General features: G+C 45.5%; 2 protein-coding genes across 3 annotated transcripts in view; one reads left to right on the forward strand and one right to left on the reverse strand.

The window, feature by feature from the left end:
* The window catches only part of dnaaf5 (dynein axonemal assembly factor 5), a 29,536-nt gene extending 28,626 nt beyond the window's left edge, over positions 1–910 (reverse strand). The window contains exon 1 of the mRNA XM_086175719.1: positions 360–910. Within this exon, the coding sequence (XP_086031845.1) occupies positions 360–906 (547 nt within the window). The 5' untranslated portion in view covers positions 907–910. The remainder of the gene's footprint in view (positions 1–359) is intronic.
* Positions 911–5,772: 4,862 nt separating this feature from the next.
* Positions 5,773–22,346, forward strand: part of prkar1b (protein kinase, cAMP-dependent, regulatory, type I, beta) — a 64,329-nt gene continuing 47,755 nt past the window's right edge. Inside the window, exons 1-3 of one of the 2 annotated variants that reach the window (XM_086175501.1) lie at positions 5,773–5,947; positions 7,332–7,514; positions 20,596–20,766. In XM_086175501.1, the coding sequence (XP_086031627.1) occupies positions 7,338–7,514; positions 20,596–20,766 (348 nt within the window). In that variant the 5' untranslated portion in view covers positions 5,773–5,947; positions 7,332–7,337. Of the gene's footprint in view, positions 5,948–7,331; positions 7,515–18,204; positions 18,588–20,595; positions 20,767–22,346 lie in introns of those variants that run through there. The other variant, XM_086175502.1, reaches the window with a different exon arrangement.

The raw sequence follows: 22,346 nt of genomic DNA on the forward strand, positions 1-22,346 counted from the left end.
CATTTATAGAGCAAATCCTGATAAATAGAACCTGAATTCTTTTTATCATTTGACTTTTTTTTCTTCCCAAGATTGGCAATTGAGGCACTGTCTCTGCTGCCTCCCCTGACCGCACCTCACTACCTCAGACGCACCCTAAAGTTCACGCGTGGGTGTGCACGCAACGATCTGCACTCGACTCACAACATGTGTGTTTACATTTCAATCTGTACTTTCTTTTTTAAAACTTGCACATCCCGTTTCCATTTCTCGGCACTATTTCCATTTGCACCGACATGCTTCGCATCCGATGAACCTCTCCAGCGTGGACGGCGGAAGTGAGCCTTGAGGCGTTTCCATTTGGAGATTTCACAGCTTACCTGGCACACGGCTGGCGAAATCCACGGCGCACTTGCAGCTCTCCCTCTTCACCTCCGGGAAAGGATCCACGAGGGTCCTCTGGAGGATCCCCACGACGTCGTTCACGTAGGGCGCCAAGCGCGTCCCGCACACTTCGACCGTTAGCTCCAGCATCTCCACGGCCGCCAGCCGGAGCTCCTCCGCCGGCTCCAGGATCTCCCGCTGCCCGAGCCGCTGAGCGAGGCACGGCATGAGGTACGGCAGACACTCCTCCGGCGCCGGGACGCAGCGGATGAACTCCGTTATCGTCGCGATGGAGGTTTCCCTGCACCTCTCCGTGGGGTCCGAGAGACACTTGAGGAGCGGCTTGAGGACGGCGGAGAAAACCTCCTGGAGGACGGAGCTGCAGAGCTTCTGCTCCACGGTCTCCTTCCTGATCTGCTCCAGCGCCCTCCTCCTGGTCGCCTTGTTGTCCTCGTTGAGACAGTTCAGGTGTCTGCTCAGCCCTCGCAGGACCTCCGCCGCTGCGTGTTCCCCTGCGCCGGCCGCCATGTTGGCTGTCGTCATGGCAACCGGCACGGTAAACAAACCGCCGCTCTATGACAGCTTCCGGTTCAAAAGTCAAAAACTTTATTGAAACGCGCAGAGCGTTACAGAGACGCCCCTTCGCTTTGGTAACGTTGCCTAATGTGACCTAGACATTTAATTCATATCATTTAGGACTTTTTATGAATATCGTGCATTTTTAACGCACAAAATTGACACTCATAGAGCTTTCCATTTCCGTTATTCTCAATAAAGGAGTTTTATTGTTATTGTTTCTTATTCTCCCCCGCCCCCCTTTTTTATACTGTTTTTACAATTTATACAATTTCCTACTATTATTTATTATTCTTATGTTTGACTTGAAACTCTGGCACAATAATTTTCTTCGGGATGAATAAAGTTTATTCTTATTCTTATTCTTATTCTTATTCTTATTCTTATTCTTATTCTTATTCTTATTCTTATTCTTATTCTTATTCTTATTCTTATTCTTATTCTCCATATCCAGGCTAAATAAGCTTCTTGGACATGTTTTCAACAAATAAAGAGCTTGACATCCGCTTCCCAGTTTGGGATGGGTGCCGGATCAAAAGTATCGACAAAAAAAATGTGTTCATATGTTAAACATATTTTGGTAAGCATCTGAACAGGAGCGGATTTTTGCTCATGCCATAATAACTTTTCTTTATTTTATGTCAAACACATTATGTTCAATTTTGGAGCATTCTCAGTATTTTTTCAAACTTTCATTTTTGCCATTATTATTATCATTATTATTTATTATTATGAAATAAAACAATTAAGGAATTAGATGTTTAATGACTATGATTTCTGTGGCGCATTGCAGCACTGAAACATTGACAGTATGTTATCTTACAGTGTTTTCCTGGTGGTCCCCAGGGCCCCGGAGGCAAAGGGCACTCTGGAGGTTTGAAATGGGATGGATCAGGAATTGCAGAAAAATAATATCGACATGGCAGCAGACCTTGAGTGAAATCATAAACTAAAAAAAAAATATTCAGTTGCTGTGGAATGAGTTCTTGACCTCTGCGATGCAGAAGCACTGCTTAGAAACATCATGGAAGAAAGATTCACTTCATGTTTTTGTGTGTGCTGCTATCCTTAATTTAATTATTTATTTTTCTGTCTTTTTCCTCCTTCCTGATATTCAAATCCGGCATTATAATGGACTTTATCCGTGTTTTTTCTGTGCTGCAGTTGGACAGAGCCTTGTTCAGTACAAATCAGATGCATCGATTTTAAATCTGCGTCGTCATTTACAAGGGTTTATCTCTTTGGAAACACTACTTGTAATGTTAATCACTTCACAAAGTGCCCCCAAATTGAACCATGAGCGTCGCACCCATTTTGCCCAGCCTTCCTCAGAGATGTCCCTGGAATACGCTGCAAAACTTGTGTGTAAAATTACGATTGTCGGCCCTGATAAGTCAAAAACACAATGTGAGAACCTGCAAACACACTTGAACAGAAAAACAAGTCGCTAAAATCCCAACAACAATAGCAAAATGACAAATAAAATATCATATTGGCTCTGATTATCAAATACATTTAGATACAGGAGATTATCCTAGTTAAACTTTCATTTGCTGGTGTAAATACACTTCAATATGTGTTACTGGGTGGCACCGCGGTGCAATGAGGTTGGTCTCTGAATAGGGGCCTTTCTGCACGGGCTTTGCATCTTCTCATGTTCCCCCTCATGGTGCATCTCCTCCCACAGTCCATAGCGCAGGATAGGATGGGCTCCCTGACTGCAAGATAAGTGGTGTAGACAATGAATGTCTATTGCTAAAGCACTGACCTCGGCAGTCCCAGAGCGTCCCTGTCTCTTCGCTGTTAGCTCGTCCAAAAATAGCATAGGTCTTGTGTGATCCTGTCTCATCATGCTTACTTGTCAACTCTCATGGTTGTATTTCTGCTAAATTCCTGGCGTTGATGATTTACCTCCGCGTATCGGAGCCTGTGAAGGCTTGGATCGTGCCAGAGAAGCAGCCGGGAGGATTTATTTGTTACTTTTAATTTTTCTTCAGATGTAATAGCTAAGTTGCAGCAGTACATCACTGTCCATTCCAGAAGCAAATGATGAAAGTAAAAAGCTTTTTTACTTGGAAACACGGTTTTGTAACCTAAAAATGTTCAACAGCCAGCCTTCTTCTGGAATAAGAACGTACACACTTTTTGTTTTCAATGTACTTTACACTGGGTTACACACACACACACTGATGGTGGGGGCAAAGCTGCTATGCAAGGCGCTAACCAGACAACGGAGGTTCGGTTTCTTGCTTAAGGACACTTAAGCATGCAGACAGGAGGAGCCAGGAATCAAACCACCAACCTTCAGACTGGAGGAACACCTGCAGAGCCGCAATCCCTTTGATTCAGACACCATTTTACGATGCTCTTTTACCGCGCTCTTCTATTTACCTGGACCGAAGTGAAACACGATAATCCAGGTGAAGTCCAGATGTCTTAGGTATCGCCCTCATACTGAAATGACACGGCACGGTGCTTGATTGTTGCAAATGTATGAGGAAACAACAAACAACAGCCAGTCCATTCACATCCTGTTTATTTTGCCGTTGCTATTGTTACTGTTTATGTTCTTATCCTCATTATTGTCATTTTGGTTGTGTATTCTCTCTGTTGTCTATTCTTATCCTTGTTGGTGTTATTATTCACTCTATTTATTTGTATATGTCTTTTGGTTTTTTTTTAATTACCTCTCTATTTATATTTATACCCATATTTATTGATACTATAATTGTTACACTGCTGTGACAAAAGAATTTCCCTATAAGGATCAATAAAGTACATCTTATCTTAAACAAACAAAGGTAAGATGTGATGCATCTTACTAGGAGAGGCGGTTGCTGGTATAAAAAGATGACAAGATGTTTACGCAGCATCAGTGCAAAACTTTTCCAATCTATGTGGATGAGTTTTGCTCTGAGTGGTCACCATGGCAAGGATATACTTTTTTGACCAACAGCATAACAACTACTTCTTCTTCTTCTTTCATCTTTTCCCTTCAGGTGTCACCACAGCGAATCAACTTTCTCCATCTAACCCTATTCTCCGGATCCTCCTCTCTCACACCAACTACCTTCATATCTTCTCTCACGACGTCCATAAATCTTCTCTTTGGTCTTCCTCCAGACCTCTTGCCTGGCAGCTCCAATTCCAGCATCCGTCCACCAATATATTCTCTATCCCTCCTCTGTCCATGACCCAACCATCTCAGTCTGGCTTCTCTGACCTTCTCTCCAAAACATCGAACATGTGCCGTCCCTCTGATGGACTCATTCCTGATCCTCTCCATCCTGGTCACTCCCAAAGAGAACCTCAACATCTTCATCTCTGCAACCTCTAGTTCTGCCTGCTGTCTGTTGGTCATTGTAACAGTTTCTAATCCAAACATCATCGCTGGTCTCACCACTGTCTTGTACACCGTTCCTTTTATTCTGGCTGATAGTCTTCTATCTCTTCGTACCCCTGACACTTTTCTCCACCCATTCCAACCTGCTTGGATCCGTCTCTTCACCTCTTTTCCACACTCTCCGTTGCTCTGGACTGTTGACCCTAAGTACCTGAAATCCTCCAGCTTCTTAATCTCCACTCCCTGTAGCCTCACCGCTCCACCCGAGTTCCTCTCATTCACACACATATATTCTGTCTTGCTGCGACTAACTTTCATTCCTCTCCTTTCCAGAGCATACCTCCACCTCTCTAGATGTTCCTCTACCTGTTGTCTGCTCTCACTATAGATCACAATGTCGTCCACAAACATCATGGTCCATGGAGATTCCTGAGCTCAATACCAGAGCTCCTCTCTTGGCACCTGTCATATGCTTTTTCTAGGTCTACAAAAACACAATGCAGCTCCCTCTGGCCTTCTCTGTGCTTACAGCATAACAATTACAACAATTACAACAATTATTGATAAATATGGGTCTAAATATGGAGAGAAAATTAAGATATTATAAGATAAGATAAGATAAGACAAGATAAGAAAACATGAGATAAGAAAAGATATACATTATTGAACAGTTATGATGTCAAACATTAGAAAAAAATAAAATAATATATGAATATAAATATTAATAGAGACATTAGAAGATAGAGGATAGCAAGACATCCACGAATAAATAGACAGCAGGGAGAACCATAACAGCAACAACATCAGGAATAGTAATAGACAACATAATAAGATAGGATGAGATAAACTTTACTGATCCCCGTAGGAGAAATTCCTTTGTCACAGCAGCATTAACAGTAATAACGTTAAAAAAGGAAATAAATATGAAAATAGATAGAAAGGAAAAAAAATCCAGGAATAAATAGACAGCAGACAACAGCAACATCAGGGATAAGAATAGACAACATAATAAGACAAGATAAGATAAACCTAATTGATCCCCGTGGGGGAAATTTGTTCGTCACCGCAGCATAACATTTATAATGTCAAGAAAAGGAAATAGAAATGACGATAAATATAAATAGAAAGGAAAAAAAATCCACAGATAACAACTCCATTTTGGATAAGAATGGACAAGAATAAGATAAGACAAACTTTATTGATCCCCATAGGAGAAATTCCTTTATCACAGCAGCACAACAGTTATAATGTTAAATATGAATATAAGTACAAACAGAAAGGCAGGAGACAGAAGATAGCAAGACAAAAATAATCCCACGAGTAAATAAACAGCAGGGATGACAATGGGCAACATCAAGGAACTGTAAGGGGGAAAAACACACAACTAGAACTAAGCGTCAATATAAATACTAATTCAATATTTTCATCGTGTGTGTGTTTTTTTGGGGGTGGATGCGCGCTCCCGTTGCCTCCGTCCTCGGGAGCGCGCCTTTGCGGTGGAGAAGATGACAGAGTGACGTCATCAGGGCTGACGCAGCGCGAGCCGCGGCAGAGGCGAGCAGCAGCAGCGGCAGCAGCATCCCAGGAAGTAGACGGCGCCCAAAGCAGCCTCCGCCGCCGGACAGGTGTTTCTCTTCCTCTCAGAGCATCCTCCATAAAACAACGGTAGGGACACCGGCGGAGAGCGGCCGGCCGCGCCGAGCCTGGGTGGACGTGCAGCGACCGGGGACCCCGCGGTATACCCCCATAACCCCCCCCCGCGTCACCCCCAAACCTACCCCCCGACCCCCGCGCTATGGCTCGGCTGTCGCTGTGAGGTTAGCCGGGCTAGCTAGCATCTACGCTAAATACACAGGAACAGGTGCTCCCTGGAATTACTAGCCAAATAGTTTACCCTCTATAATGGCTAAAAATAAAAGGAGATGCTTTAATATCTTGGCATCGGTGCACGTCGCCCTTATCTTATAACTTATCACGCAGTAGTAAACCGGGTGGATACGTCATTTACCATTTGAGGAAGTAATAAAGCACAGTTAGGTTAGCTTCACCTGCCCAGTTTCCTGGCTTGTTGTGAGACACACTTGATGTCCTGATGTTTTGTTTTGGTGTGTTTATCCTCTGTCATACTCAAGATGCAAGATCCATTAGCAGTGCATTAAACGAAGCATGGAAAGAAGGTTTGACCCTGTTTACCAGCTCCACTACAAAGATTCTTACAACTATTTGATACTGGGTGCATTCATGCAACTTGTTTATTGTATTTAAAAAGATTGTAAAGGGGCCTCTCAATTTACCTATAGAGTAATTGTACTGTATGTATGTATTCCTTACCTCAGAAGGCATCAAGGTTGTTTTTATAACTGCTATGTTAAAAGGGGCTTCTAAAAATTCTGATAAACTCACATTTCCCAGCTTGATGTGATGGAATATAGAAGAAACAACCTGTTTTCTAGTGTTGCGTGTCTGAATAGAATGGCAAGTAAAGTTGTACACCATCCATGTTTAATTCTGGTACATGATGCCGAAAATATCAAGAGATATTGGGTAATAGAATAAAACCAGTGGGAAAGTCTCTTTCAATTAATTTGATTAATGCAATAATAAGTAAACACGACGTCAGAATGTAATTTTGACCTATAAACTTATTGTAAAAAATACTAACAAAAGTATTTCACATCTTCACTGTATTTGTTACTTCACTGACCTTCACTTCTGCAACACACGGGTGATTATAGTTATGGGGTTCGGCACGGCTGATGTTATCACTTTGTTGTAATCGTGATTTGATTGAAAAGCATGATCCGCAGATGGAAGAGGATCAGCAGGTGCCCATTATTCTAAAACAAGGTTTCCAAAAGGAAGCTCTGATGAGATTTTGTTATTCCATCCTCCTGTCATGGTGGAATTTGTTTTCTTTTTTAAAGTGAAAATATAATACAGTATACTATATTATACATTTACCAAATCAGCAACTGACATACCATCTTTGTGTCTACTCTGCCTCCCCTCCCCTCCTCTCATGGTCCACCCTGTTTGCTTCGTAATAAAGGAGAAGATGGCCACCTCCTCCTCCTCCACTCTGGAAGAAGACGAAAGCTTGAAGGGCTGTGAAATCTTTGTGCAGAAGCACAACATCCAGCAGATCCTCAAAGAGTGCATTGTGAACCTCTGCATTGCAAAGCCTGAGCGTCCTATGAAGTTCCTGCGGGAACATTTTGAAAAGCTGGAGAAGGTCAGTAACGGAAACGAAGCTTTTTACTTGTATGTTCACGTTTGTTTTTGTCATGTGGAAATCTGTGCTGCATATTATCATGAGTAAGTTGAATTAGGAGGTGTGCCGCAAATGTTGATAGCTATGTGTGCCGTTAGAATAGCCGTTGGGAGGTAATAAATAATTATTCAGCCCGTTACTGTGAAATGGAATTAACCGACGGACTCTCTATTAACGCGTCGGATGCTTCTGACCTCGGTGATGTTTCTCATTCATGTTTGTGTCCTTTCATTTGTTGGAACATGGCACTCTTGTATTTGCCGCACGAATGCACAGGTGAAGAAGGGTAGCATCACAAGATCGCTTGCGCCGGACCACAAACTTTCACAAGAGGTTTCATTTTTCAGCCCATAATAGTAGAATCCAATAGGGAATCTGAGAGTGGCACCTATAAAGGGCCGGCGTCCTTCTCAGAGGACCGGGGAACAGACTGTCTCTGTCTGTCCGAGGCCAAGGACACAAACATCATGACTCCTCATTTAACAGCTTAGGAGAAGAGACAAGGGCTTTTGTGAGAGGCAGGAAACAGGTCAGGACCAGGCCATCGTCCGCAGAGCGTTCTCCGGTGTGGACGTGGTCGTTGGACAGATGTGTCCGTCACTTGATTTAAAAACAAACTTTGACCTAATCTATATAAGAACCGTAGAACTATAGAACTGTATTTCAGGTTTTCTGATTGTCCCGATTGTCAGGATTTGTTTCTGTGCCCGGTATGCAAGGAAAGCTGTGTCGAAAAGCGTGATTTTAGCCTGGAGGGTTGTCCTTCAGGTGCTTCTGGCCGTGCTTTGATGAAGCTGTGTGCTCATGAGTGAATCATAAGATTATCATTTCCAAACAATGGCCTCGACTCTTATTCCGCTGTTGGAAATAGGTCATCGAGGTTCATGAGGTAAAGCCCCGGGCCTCGGCACAATGTCTCCCAACAAAAGGTGATTGTGAAGCCGCATCAGATACAGTAGAACTGAGGTTCACCCTTCACATGGCTGCAAGAGAGACGCAATCTCCTCTGGTTGCGTTCGTGTGTGTTGTGCATGTGAGAGTCATTTGACTTCAGCTCGGAATACGGAGAAGCGATAATTCCAGGACTTGGCTTTCATTTTGATAGTCATTGGAAAAACAAAACAAGCCAATACATCCAGCCTAGTATTTACTGACATCGTCAGACACATCTGCGATAAATGAACATCAAGTGGGCCCCCGGTGCCGAGGTGATGCTGTTGCACGTAAGCAGCAGCTCCCACGCTGACAGTGGAGCTGCTGCTGTTGTTAGTGCTGCTTTTAATACCGCATAGTCTGAGAGTCCTGCAGAATACTAATGGTCGGAGTGTAACACAGCAGACACACAAATGATGTTTTGTTGAAGCGCCGCTGTAGAACAACTCCTTGATGTAACAATAACACACCTTTCACGCCTGTCACATTTTCACCTGGGACGATCACGCTTAATGTCATGAAGATGCTTTTGAGGTACAGTAAGAGACTTAGTCACGTCATTCGCGTTGTTTCTCGTCAGGCCTCTCATAAAAGCTGATAGCGATGGATAAAATAGGCATAAAAGGCTTAATTTCAGTCGCTGTGTGTTACAATTTCTATCCGTGACCTATTTTTTGATCGACGTGTAGGAGTAAAAATAGGCTAAGTCTCATCATCTTATTTACCAGTCTCACCATCTGCTATTTTTCCTCGACTAAACCGGGTGGTTTTAAAATAATGAGCTCTCACATTGAAAAAAGTGCCTGAAAGAAAGAACCGGACAGGGAACTTGTTCATGGTGGAACTGGGGTTCGATTCATTCTTGCACCCTTTTACTCGATTCACATCCTTTCCAAACTCGGTTTTTGTTTTGATTTCCATTACACGCCTGCGAAAGTTCATGACTTTGTCTTGCACACGTGTGCGTGTACACGTGTGCTCTTCAAAATGGAAGAGGCTTTTTGAATTTTTTTTTTCCTTCCAGCTCAATGCCAAGTCTCAGGTGTTTTGTGTGGCTGTCTATACGCCAGCAGACCCATCTCCGGACACAAAGAAATGACAGAAAAAGAGGAGGACTCAGACTTTTTCGATTATTTCCTCTTCCCTATTTGACCCCATGAAGGACTTTTTTTTCAGCGCCCCTCGCCCACTGGAGGTAACCTAGGTAACCTTAAAGTGCAATACTTTGTTCTTGTCATGTTCTCAGATTTACCTGTGCGTCAGTGATGTCATACAGGAAGTATTCTTTTTTTTTTTCTGTCATCATGCCCAACCCCGTTTCACATCTATTATATATCTACTGTAATCTAATCTATTTAAACACCACTCACAATCGCATCAATGGAATTTTTTCCTCTTTTTCTTCTGGCACCGCAGGTGCGTTAAACCCCTTTGGCTGACTGCTGGCTGTCCATGAAAAAGCGAAAATGATCCATTAGAAACAGCCCATAGAGACAGAGTGCCACGCATTGATTATAAATAGGAACGCTTAAAGTTTGCATCATCCCCTTTTATTCACATTGACTGCTGCTCTGCTGCACAGGCTTGACCTTTTCACTATTTCACTTTGGAGCCCGATGGATGTATATGTATATACATATATAAACATAGTGTCACTTTCCAGTTATGTTAGTACCTTAATCAGGAAAGTTTTATAATTGGATCGGAGTATATTTGTGCAGCCAGAGGACTGTATGATAGTGTATTGAAGCTATTAAATGTGGACGCAATGCTATGTTGCTACCGTTAGCCAGCAGACACGATGACCCGTACGCTGGTTGCTTTGTATACCCTTATTTCTGGACTATTGAGCATCTGAATATAAATCGCACTGGCTAAGAATAACAAAATAAATCTATTTGGACATATATAGGCCACACTTGTCTATAAGCAGCTGGTGTCCACGTTGTAACATGAGAGATTTACACAGAAACATTTTTTTTACTTTTAATTAAGCACATCCACAAATTCGTACTGGAAATGTTTTTTTCTGAACAGTGCCTGTAATACGGCAGACGAAAAAGATCAATAATGAATAAAACAAGGAAAAGTCCATCTATGCATCGATTTTTTTATCCTCGCTTTGTCCTACTCCAGCTGATCTTGGTCCTCCTCCTGGGCACTAAAACCGTTAAAATCGTCTTCTTCGTGTCGGAATTGGACGGCCTCAGAAATTCATGGTTATTTCCTCGGTCCGATCTGAAGTGGCTAAATGTTTTGGTGGCGTGAAGCTCCTTAGCGCCAAAAAAATCCATAAATTGGCTGCGTCATTGTTAAAACCGCAGTGTTCAAAGCGTGCTTAAAAGTAGCGGCTTATCCTCCGTAAATGACGGAAGGTACATTTTGATGCAGATGTTGACGTAGAGATGCCGTATTCTCGTTGCGAAATTACGAGAATGCGACTCTAAGGGAGCTTTCACCGTTCATGCGGTTGACGCATTGGTTGGTCCGTCACTTTGAAAATGGAATAATGCATACAGTCTTCCCGATGTCGGGGTCATTTCCTGGCTCTTTTCCTCCAACCGCTTTCTCATTTCCTCGTTTTTCTCGCAATTTTTCAAGCATTCTCAAGTATTTGAAGTAGTTTCCCCGCGCACGGCTCAAAATACTTCCCGGCTCTCGCCTCCACCTGTCAGCTGTAACATCCTAGCGTGTTTTTGGGATATTTCACTTGTCGCTGCACTAAAACCATTAAAGTTGTCTTCTCCTGTGTCAGAATTGAACGGCCTCCGATTTTCACGGTCATTGCATCGTTCCGATGTGTGGAGGGTAAATGTTTTGGCGGCGTGAAGCTCGTTAGCATCCGAAAATCCGTAAATTAGCCGCGTTGTTGTTTGAGCCGCAGCGTTCAAAGCGTGTGAACAAAGTGGCTTATAGTCTGGAAATAACGGTAATGATGTTCAATTTCCTTTGAGTAATTTGTTTAAGGAGCGCAGCCACGGGTATTGCAGGGTGTTCATTGCAGCCCAGGACTAATTTGTGCTCACGTTTCTTCCAGCGAGTCTTGAGTGATCTGATCCCAGCGTGTCACCGGTGCATCCCGGAGGTGTGATGTATTTATGTCAGTATTTATAGCCGCGCATGAGTAATCCCATCGGCGGAGACGCTTTATGATTCTACGTGTAAACAAGGCCTCGCCAATTCAAGAAAACGTGGTCAATCGAAGTTTAGTCACACAGGAGGTCCACCGACTCAGATTGGCCCCAAATCATCGGTCTGACTTACTCTCTTAACCCATAATACATCTCCTGCTGATGCCGTGAATAGGAAAACACAGGCGCCTCGCTTCTTTCATCCCGCCGTGTTATAAATGGCGACGATTCTTTGATCTCAGCGCAGATGGATGTTCTCAGCTCCCTCTGTCTCCCAGCTCGGCCCGGAGCTGTTTACTCTTTGGCCAATTTGAAAAACCTACTGTACTCAAAAAAAGAAAAGAAAATAGAAAGAAAACAACCCGCCAACAAAAACAACAACATTTCCGTGACACAAACGGTGATTAGATCTCATCGGTCGGCTCCATTATGGATTTTTCCCAACAGCGCTGAAGTGGTTTTGTCTAAATTGCAACGCATACGTCTGTTCAGGAAACTGGAAAGAGCTTATTTGCCCACTGAATGCATGTACTGGCAACCACGCGGCTACCTCACAGAACATCTCACATGTTCTGGCCATGCCAGACCTCCTCACACCCATCTGTGTGGGATCTGAATCCTTGCCAAAGTCAATCCTATTTCAGGGAGAGCACATATCAGAGCTACGTTAGATGGCAAATTTTTCCCTGTCGCCATTATTCCGAAGCTTAAACTGACACGCAGAATAATGGAGTGACAGCCAGTGAAGCCACCTATCCTCATAAAACTGTTTTTTAAATAATTTAAAATACTGTTTGAAGCGTTGACCTGGCTACCATGTTTACTAGAAACTCAAGCCAAAACCAACTACTGCTCGATTCACGACGGCAGCTGCGATGACGTTTCCGACGTCACGGCAACTTGACACGAAGCGACGGGTTCTACAGGAGATGTTGGAAGTCCTGCGTGCGGCGTGGGCAGAACGTCCCAAACCCGACCTTCCACTACGGTCGTAAAACAAAGGAAAATGCGAGCGTTAGCGATTCACGCTCCCAAGAAGATCCCTTCAAATCGAGCGGGTCGGTGCCGGAGGTAGAGACGACTCCGGCTCGTGTTGGCTGGAAGCCGATGGCGCCGCGCCACCACTTTCTCCTGACGTCTGGTCGGGTTCTTGTGTTTGCTATGTGTTGTTACGACGAGCAGAATGCGCTCTGTGTTCGTTCCGCTCGCAGGGCTGTCATAAGTTGGGGTCACATGCTCCGCGCCTGGCTTTTTATAATATCACCCTTATCTCTTCCCTCGTGCCTTCATCCCACCATCTTTTCATGTCTGCATGTCTTCCTTCATGCAAAGGGACATTGTTCTCTGCACCTCCGTTCTCTTTCGCGACTAATCCTCGCATCGATCTTTTCCTTTTTTTGCTATTTCTCTTTACTCGAACCTTAAACCGAATGTAAAAGTGAAAATGCAACGCCTAAAAGACAGCGTTGGCGTCTTTGTCCCTCCCCGTCAAGATAAACAAATGTAAACGGCGCTCCGTCAACTGTCTTATGTGAGGGATCCAATCACATTGCATTGTGTCTGTCTGTCTCTTATCAGTCACTGTTCCCACCTCCGCCCCCCCGCCCAGTCGTAAGCCGAGAAGGCCGACTGCGCTGTGAGCCATTCAGCTGTCACCAGGGCCAATCAAAACAAATCCACCAGTCCTCCACTGGAGTGTTTGTTAGCAGGGTTTGGTCCGCTGTTGATTCTGCTGAGACTATTTACAACACATTGATTGTAGCGTTGGATTATGGCCATTTTGCTTCTTCTCTTTTTTTGAATGCTTCCTGTCAATTTCCTGTAGATAAGCTCAAATCACCATTTGTGCGTGTGTGTGTTGGTGCTTTTGAACGCTCGCGCATGTGTTTGCCGGACAGGTATAATTAGTGTCTCCGGCCTGTTTTTGTTACCTTGTCATGGCGGCGCTGCGAGCAGGGTGTTCTGTCAGATCAGTGATCCGGGTCCAAACCTCGGGCCCCAGCAGGTGAAGCAGAGCCTTGGTGGTCCACCTTTGTCCTCCATCGCCTGCCAGGAGGATGTGCACTCACCGGGGGGAGAAACAGAAAAAGGTTTCACCGTGGTAACATCTCATAATTTATGACCGATAGAGAAAAAAAAAAGATTTGAGGTCCGCATTCAAATTGCTTGACTTGACGAACCAATAGTCCAAAGTCTGATCTAGATATGATGTGGACTAATAAGTTCTTCTCCTTCATCAAATCAAAAGTAGTTTTCTGTCAGCTGACCAAGTGACTCAGTAGGGATTCTCACTTCTTCCCACCGTCTAAAGCGTCGTCTCCGAGAGAAACCGGTTCACTCGGAGAACTTTCAGAAAGGGAAGGGAAAAAGCAAAACGAGCATACCGAAATCTCGGAATGGCCGCCAATGCCCGCTCCCCGTGGAACGTTCACGCACGAGTGCTTGAAAATTCTCAAAATTGATGACTTTTTTTCGTACCGTATTCCTTAGAAGTGACTGCTTGTACCTGAACGTGACAACTCAACTGAAGATCCAACTTTTTTTTTTTAACCCATACAATACGCGCGCCTGTTCTGAGCTTGTAAAGTGTGAATGTCAATTCATACCCGAGGTGGTGCTGCTGGCGGTGGGGGGTCAGCACTCAGCACCCATGCAGAGTTAATACAGCAACGAACCTTCTGTCCATTGTGGTGCTGTAATGGTGTGGAACAGAGCGACGAGTGGACTCCTGGTTCCAATGGTGGATCTGCTCTCCATGCTTCATTACCCTTGTGTTTGTATGGCGCTTTTGTTGCTTTTGGTTTCACTCATAGCGTTCCAGTGGAGAGTGAAATGAACATCACCGGTCAAGGGACTGCAAAAGCCAACATTGTATAAATCTATTGACTTGGTGGAAGAGTGGAATTAAAAAAAAAAAAAAAAAGGGTTTCTTAAGCTGTGGACTTGATTATGTTAAAGTTGCTTGGGCGATACTGATTGATTCACCTCGTTGGAGAATATATGCACCATGTAATTCTGACTTATGACCTCCAACCTAAGGAGCAAATCAAGACGGTTTGAAAGCATTCGATGGTGGGAAGTCGTGCGCATGGGAATTACATGGTCATTTAAAGGCCGCAATTCGTTGAAGTTACAAATTTGCCAGATTTATGGTATGTTCCACCATCGGATATGCACTGAGTTGGATGATATTATGCACGGATAGTCTACCTGTCTCGCTGCGATATGTACCAAAACCATAATCTTTATCACGGCTCCATTTTAAACTTTCCTGTAACCGTCCGCGAAGGGCCAGGTGTCCGTCTCAGCACGGAGGCCCACAGCGCTCCCGAGACTGGAAGAACACCTTGCGTTGCCTCAAGGCCACCATGCATGATGGGCTTTTAGGACAGTGTTTCCCAACCTTTTTTGAGCCACAGCACATATTTCACATTAGAATAATCACACGGCACACCACCAAATAAATATGTCAAAAACAGTTTTTAACGAATTAGAATGAAACCATAGTCTCAATTTACTGAGTGTGAAATCTATATCTATATCTAATGTAGATTCGTCAAGTTGCAATGCAAATTTCCCACCGATGTGCAACTTTTCCAGAGCACTTTTTTGCAACGTCTGAAGACATGTCATCAATATGTCTGAAAATGGTATTATTTGAGAGAACTGGCTATTTCTTTATCAACGCCAGAGTCGAGCATTTCTTCTACAATGATTTTGCCAGCAGGTAGTATTAATGTTTCGCTACGGTGTGTGTCTGTTTGGATTTAGAGACGAGTTCAGCAACTTTCTCACTGGTCTTGGTAGTTTTCAACAACGCTGCCTGTTTGTTTACGCAGATACAAGTACTTTTTATTTTAAAAATGTATCACGCAAAGCGTCACTAATCACTCTGATACACAGATGCACAGGTTAATTCACTACCCGTTGCCATCCAATGGTCACGCTGCCCACACAGACATAGGAGACACATTATTTGCGTTGGATAAATAATTTTCGGACCAATCAGGTGAAAGCGGGCATTTTTCCACGTCACGCCTCATGATCTCTCACGGCACACTAATGTTCCACGGCACAGGGGTTGGGAAACACTGTTTTAGGTGTTATTTCATACAGTATTACAACTACTAGTCAAAAATGGGGAAATAATGGGAAATAATAGTACCCAACTGCAGCTTCTGAACCAATTTCTAAAGCTGGAGAAGGTAATGGTTAAGTCTGCTGTTATAGCATGCCTTTGGATCATCTGGCATCCCAACCAACAAACACTTTGTAAATAAAGCAGACCAAATATTCAGGTGGGGAGCAGATGGGTGAGCGCAGAGGGGAGAGGGTCTCCGTTTCCATCTTTGGGGATTTTACCGATTCAGTGTCAGATACAAGAATACAAACTAAAATATAAAACAGCAACGCAGGAAACCAACTAGCGACGGAGGAAGATGACATAGCTTGACACTCGGTGGTGTTTGATAACAAAAGTAGCGAGGCAAGTCACAGATTCAGCAGGCAGCGGTTTAAAACATCCCATATCCAATGTCTTCATCTCTGCAATACTATCACCATCATCAGTTTCTCTCCCGTCATGGAGCCGTGAGCTCCTCGACACGTCTGGCTGGTTCGCGGCGATGCCCAGACGCACAGGGTCAAGTTTTAATGGGTGAGAAGAAGTTAGTTAGCCGAGCATAATATTCTCCTTTTCTCCTCTGAGAATTTAATTAGATCTGGACTTTTTCAAAACGGACAAGAAAGGAAATACCGCCGGCGGTCCACTTCAAACTTGCTACTTGCACGCCAGCGTGTCATGACTCACGGGGCTGGGTATTTCCACCGTCTGCAGAGAAGAGATGGAGGTCTGCACCGTGTGCAGATACTTCACCCAGGAGTGAGTAAGCTTCCCGGAGGTGCTCGGAAATCGGGCAATAGACGTTCTCCCCGATTTTTTAGCCTGGCGACTCGGTAACCCGGGGAAGATCGTGTGAACCAAGAAGGGGGCGGGACGTTCGGCGGGATGACGTTCCTGAGGAAAGTACTGTCGCGTCCGTTACGTGGAGGATCCAGAAGATCCAGAAGGACCGCCTGTGTGTCCAGATACCGTATTCGGCCTCGCCATCCATGCGACCGAGCAAGACGGAGTAGGATCGAATAATAACACCGAAGCGACGCGAACTTTTGATCCCGGGCCTTTTTCGACGGCCCCTCCCACTGGGATCCCCGAGCGCTCGGTCCAGCCCTCCAAGTCTCGACACCTTCGAGTGGAGGAATAATTGTTTAGATGTTTTTTGTTGGATGGGCTGAATGCTTTTCTGTTGAGCATGACGGGCGGACGGACTGATTAATATGGTGTCTCATATTAGGGCAAGAGTTAGTCATACCTTTTGTTCATTTGTTTGCCACAAATTGGTTCATGGAGGGAGCACAAAAGGACGATGAGGCGCATTTTATAATGACTCATCTTCCATTAAGGGATTAAAATTAGAATTAATAATAGTTTAATCACACTAACTTTGGATGGTGTGCATGGGACCGAATGTCTGTCATCCTTTGTCCGTGTCTTCATTCTTTTGGGTTCATCTCTCATCTGCAGCCAACTTTTCTTTTTTATTTTTTCCTCTCTCTCTCCCTCTTTCTCCAAGCGTTTATGTCCTGCTCATGCCTTCACCCTCCGTCTCCTCTCCGTCCTCTCTCGCTGGCACGCAGCCGCCGATGATGACGCAGGAAGAGGAGATGGCAAATGGAGCGGGAGAGTTAGTGTAGCACGGCTGATGCTACAGTAGAAAGAGCTCCGGTTTGTTGTCATTGCGGGAGAAGAAAAAACCCTGCGCTGCTCCTTTTCAGGGGGGAAAATCAGATTCTAGAATTTGTTATTCGCCGAATACTCATCCGGGTCTTAACTCGTGGACAGAAATGTCTCAAAACGGGAGAAAGAAAACACATAGCGGTGGAGTTGTTTTCATCTTGGCCTGCTTTTCACTGTGAGACATCAGAAGTCACGCTGTGTGTGTGTGTGTGTGTGTGTTTTTTTTTACTGTCTCCATGTAAGGCAGCTGCAAGAACAGTATGATGACTTGTTGAAACAGACACAAAGTCCTCACTTGATGCCTCTGACCTTAGTGAGTGGGTGGGGCTGGAGACCAGCAGGAGCTGGTACAGAACAGAAAGGAATGCATGGGATAATGCTGTGTGTCACCCCCCCCCCCCCCCCCATGTGTGTGTGTGTCCAGTGTTTGGATCCACTTGCAAAAAAACACGCCGGCGTTGTTTGGCCGGGACGCACGTCTGCATTCGGTCCAATTAAACCCCCCCCCCCCCCTTCTGTTAACTGAATCACCGGGAACGTGAGATGGAGAGAGAGGACGGGCGACAATCTGTCGACGGGCATGGAGAACGAGCGTGAGCGAGCGCCGGTGCACGACTGTTGCTTCCTGCTCAGACGCCACCAACTATTCAGGATGCTCACAGTGCTCAGTTGTCATAGTGACAAGGGGGGGAAGCAAGAGCCTGCTGATTGCACCACCTGATTGTGTGTGTGTGTGTGTGTGTGTGTGTGTGTGAGAGACAGAAAGAGGGAGAGCGAGGGCAGAGAGAGAGGTGGTGAGGGGAAGCAGACAGAGTTGCGCAGCAGCGACGGAGAGACGAGCTTTTTGCTGTGATCAGTGTTTTCATCAGCGGTCGTTTTCTCTGGCTGCTGCTGCGGCGTCCCAGGGATTAACGCTCCTCTGCCGTTCGTTCTCACACACACACACACACACAAGCGCGCGCACAAAACCGGGTGTGCTCAGCGGGCAGCGCGCACCGGGAGATGCTGCTACAGTGCGAGATGTGAGTCAGGTGTGTACGAGATGGGGATTTTTCGGCGTCCATTCCCACGCACGCTTTGACACACTCACTACTTGATGTGAGCGACCAGACGCCCGGTGCCTGTGGCAGGCTGAGGAACACTCCACACATCTGACCAGGCCTCCATGCCATGGTAAATACTTTTGTAAACACACTTAAGCAGCATTACCACCTTAGTCAGTGTGTGTGTGTGTGTGTTTTTTTTTCAGTGTGTGTCGCGCAAGTGTTTTATGAATGGAAAGTATTGCTTGTCGACCACAACTGCAGTTTGGTTCACCATACACCTGTGTTCAGCTGGAGTGTGTTCTCTACCTTTCTGCAGCATTTCTGTGTGTGTGTGTGTGTGTGTGTGTGTGTGTGTGTGTGTACATTGATGCAACTCCTTTTTTTTTTCCTCCTGCTGGCTGAGTTCCTGCAGGCAGTGACTCTGCGTGAGGGAAAAAAAAAAAGAATAGTGTATGTGTGCCATACTTGACGACTATATGAGAGATCTGTTCCAATTGAGGGGTGAAGAAGGAGCGAGGGATGACGTGAAACAATAACAACTCAAAATGATGTGCGGAATTTGGTTCTTTATCCGGTTAAAAGATGAATGCACGGGACGCGTCTTTGTTTTTCGTCGCTGCTTGTGGAACTGTTCCGGTGTCGTTACGTTGTGTTCCTCGGATGATGATTAAAACGCCCGGCCGGCATGGATGTTGTGAGCTAAACACGCACTTTTAGAAGCGACCTATGTGAAAATGAGCGGGCCCTCTGGTGAATTCCACCGTCACAATATGTCTGAAGCAGAAAGTGCCTCAACTCCTGCTTTTCCTTGAAAGTTCGACGCTAGGTTTCACAGAATATGGAGTGATAAATGTTATATAGCAGGCAGAAGTGAAATGCGGCGATTGGAGAGGAGAAAATCAAACCTGTGGACTGTCATCTGGAAATGTGCCTTAAAATTTTTGTTCGATTTATTTTAATGCTGCAACAGAGCACTGACACTCACATCAACCAAGGAATCAAAATGGCATTACTTGTTGTTGAAACGCGATTGGAACTGTTATTGCTTTTCTGATGGACTACGGGTTTTTTTTTCATTTTATTTTTGCGTTTTTAATCAGGATTGCTAATTTGAATGGAAAGCGGTTTGGGCTGGAAGGTGGCAGGGGTGTTAATCCGCCAGCACTCTCACCTCATCGCGAGATGAGGTCCCGGGTTGGAATCCAGCCGTCCACCGGGGGGAGGTGGGGGGCTCTCACCCTCCGTGGTGTGTGTGTGTGTGTGTGTGTGTGTGTGTCTCACCCCCCCCCCCCCCCATGCCTGCCTGGGTTCTCTCCGGGTTCTCCGGCTTCCTCCCACAGACCACAAACATGCAGCAGGTTATTTAAAGACTCTAAATTGTCTGTAGGTGTGAATGTAGGAGTGAGTGGTTGTGTGTCTCTATATGTGGCCCTGTGATTGACAGCTAAGCGGTCCAGGGTGTACCCCACTTCCCAAACCAGGGGCAAGCGACGGATATATTGGATGGATGAATAATTGAGTTGAACGGTGAAATCCGAGTATCATAAGCCCAGGGTGACGCCTTGGAAAAGCTCATTTCTCTGCCCCGTCTCATTGAGACGCTCTTGTTTACGTCATTAACTTCTCACCGAAATGGACCAGGATTTAATACGCAATCATCCTTTTGTATTGATATGATCAATATTTCATCCCCTGCCCCGGAGTTGAGACAACCTTCAGCCAGAAGGCTTCCGGTCTCCTTTATCCCTTCAGTATCTGAGAGGAGGAGGCGGATACCCGGACCGGCGCTTCCTCTTTTTGCATTTAGGCCCTCCGGATCAATATTTGATGGCTTCTCCTTTATCTGCCACTCCGGTGTCCCGACTGAGACTCCGCCAATGTTCTCTCTCTCCTCGGTTTAAGGTCTTAGAGTTTCAGTGATCTGACCTGGTGCAGCCACATGACGCTCGCTGTGAGGGAGAGGTTCTGGAGATATTCGTCAGCACTTCTTCATGTGATTGTTTGTGAGGCGAAGTACCAACCCTGTGTCTCAGCTGTCTGCTTTCCCCTGAAGCTACGACGCGAGATTTACCTGTTTTGGTGCGGATTGATCGAATCGGACGGATCGTCTAATCTTCTCCCGCCGTCTGTTACAGGAAGAATGCAAGCAGATCATGGCACGCCAGAAATCTAACAGCCAATCGGACTCGCACGACGATGAGGTGTCTCCGCCGCCGCCCAACCCCGTCGTCAAGGCGCGGCGCCGCAGGGGAGGGGTCAGCGCCGAGGTCTACACCGAGGAGGACGCCGTCAGCTACGTACGCAAGGTCAGCCCGAGAAGACTGAGGTGCCGCGCATCTTCACACAGATGTAGAAACCGGATGCACAAAACGCCACCTTTATCCCCCCCCGTCCGGGGAAAACGTAAACACGCACGTCGGCTCACGTGACAGCGACGGGAGCCCGCGGCTTTAACGCCGGCGATGATTCAACGGGATGACGAACGCGCGATGAGTCAGCAGCCGGACTGACGTCGAGCACAGCTGTGGGGATTCGAGCCTTTGATAGCGAGCTGACCGTGACGGGCTCTTTGTCATGTTTTTACGGAAAGCCGGGACGTACAGACGGGTTTTTATTTTGAAGAAACCGCGCAGCGGGGGAATATTATGATTTATGTTTTGAGGTATGCGCCGCTAAACATACATCGATGGGAACATTCGGGAAGCGCAGACTTCAAAGAGGCTTTCAGACGTATTATTTGTCCGCGTGTGATGTTGAACAAGATTTACTCAGTCACGTCACGCTACGACAAAAAGCCCGGTAACACGTATGCGGGTCCATCTCGACGCCCTGTGCTTCTCCCGGTTACCCAACAAGAAAAGCAGCTGGCGGGTTTCCTGCCAGCGCCCGAATACGAGCCAAATCATCAGTTCGTTCCCGTTTCTGAAGTCCGCCCCGGCTCGCATCTGCTCAGGTCCCCTGCACTTCTTCATGTTGTTTCAAGATATTGCTTTGTCGGGCGGCCATGTGTTTAAGTTTTGAGTTGTAATTCAATTACTTGGATGACAGCGGCACATGTAATTACTTTTATGGCGTCCTCTCCGCTTCCCCTGCGTGCTGACATCTGTTGCGTATGCCGATCATGCGAGAGGCTGATTAGACAGCTGGCTTGTAAAGACCCTGTCGTCCGTGTCATGGCGCAGCCACAACAGTCAGAAACACTCAGTGATGTGGAATCCTGAAGCCGCCCAGTTACTCCTCGTTCAACCTGTCTGGGGATCGGTCATGCGATTGTATCTCTATGTCAGTTCCACCAGGAGACGGCTTCGGTTTCCCACCGATGATGCATCTAAAAGCAGAATCTTAAATCTGTCACTCAGAGAGAAAAAAAAAAAAAATGAATGAAGCCTAATTATCATCTGCAAGCATGAAATAGAAAATGTCACACTTCATTTCACACTGCAAAGTAAACCCATTTCCTTTTGCCTTTTAAACAAAAACTGCTTAGTTTTTATATTCATTAAGCGCTTCTTATTCTCAATAGGGAGGCGGAATAGAAAAGAAAATACAAACCAAACTAGAGTTTGGGATCCTGCGACAATAACACTTCCGGAGAGAGCTATAATTCATCTTTTCTCACACACGTAGTTATATCATTATCAATGTTGTTGAATTGTAATTAGCGAGCTACGCCATTAATGGCTGCGTAATAACATAATGGCATGGAGCCATTGTGTCCTTTTGCGTCCGGGTGTGTTCTGAGTGCGATCGCACACACACACACACTTATTTTCAGCTCTGAGGTCCGTCCTCTTGCTTACCTGACTATCACTGTTTCACACAGGCGCCCCTCCCTCAAAAAAAACACACACACACACACACACACACACACACACACACACACACA

This window comes from Fistularia commersonii, chromosome 28 (assembly GCF_037954325.1).
Source record: "Fistularia commersonii isolate RoL2024-O1a breed Wild chromosome 28, RoL_Fcom_v1.0, whole genome shotgun sequence".
Taxonomy (NCBI): domain Eukaryota; kingdom Metazoa; phylum Chordata; class Actinopteri; order Syngnathiformes; family Fistulariidae; genus Fistularia; species Fistularia commersonii.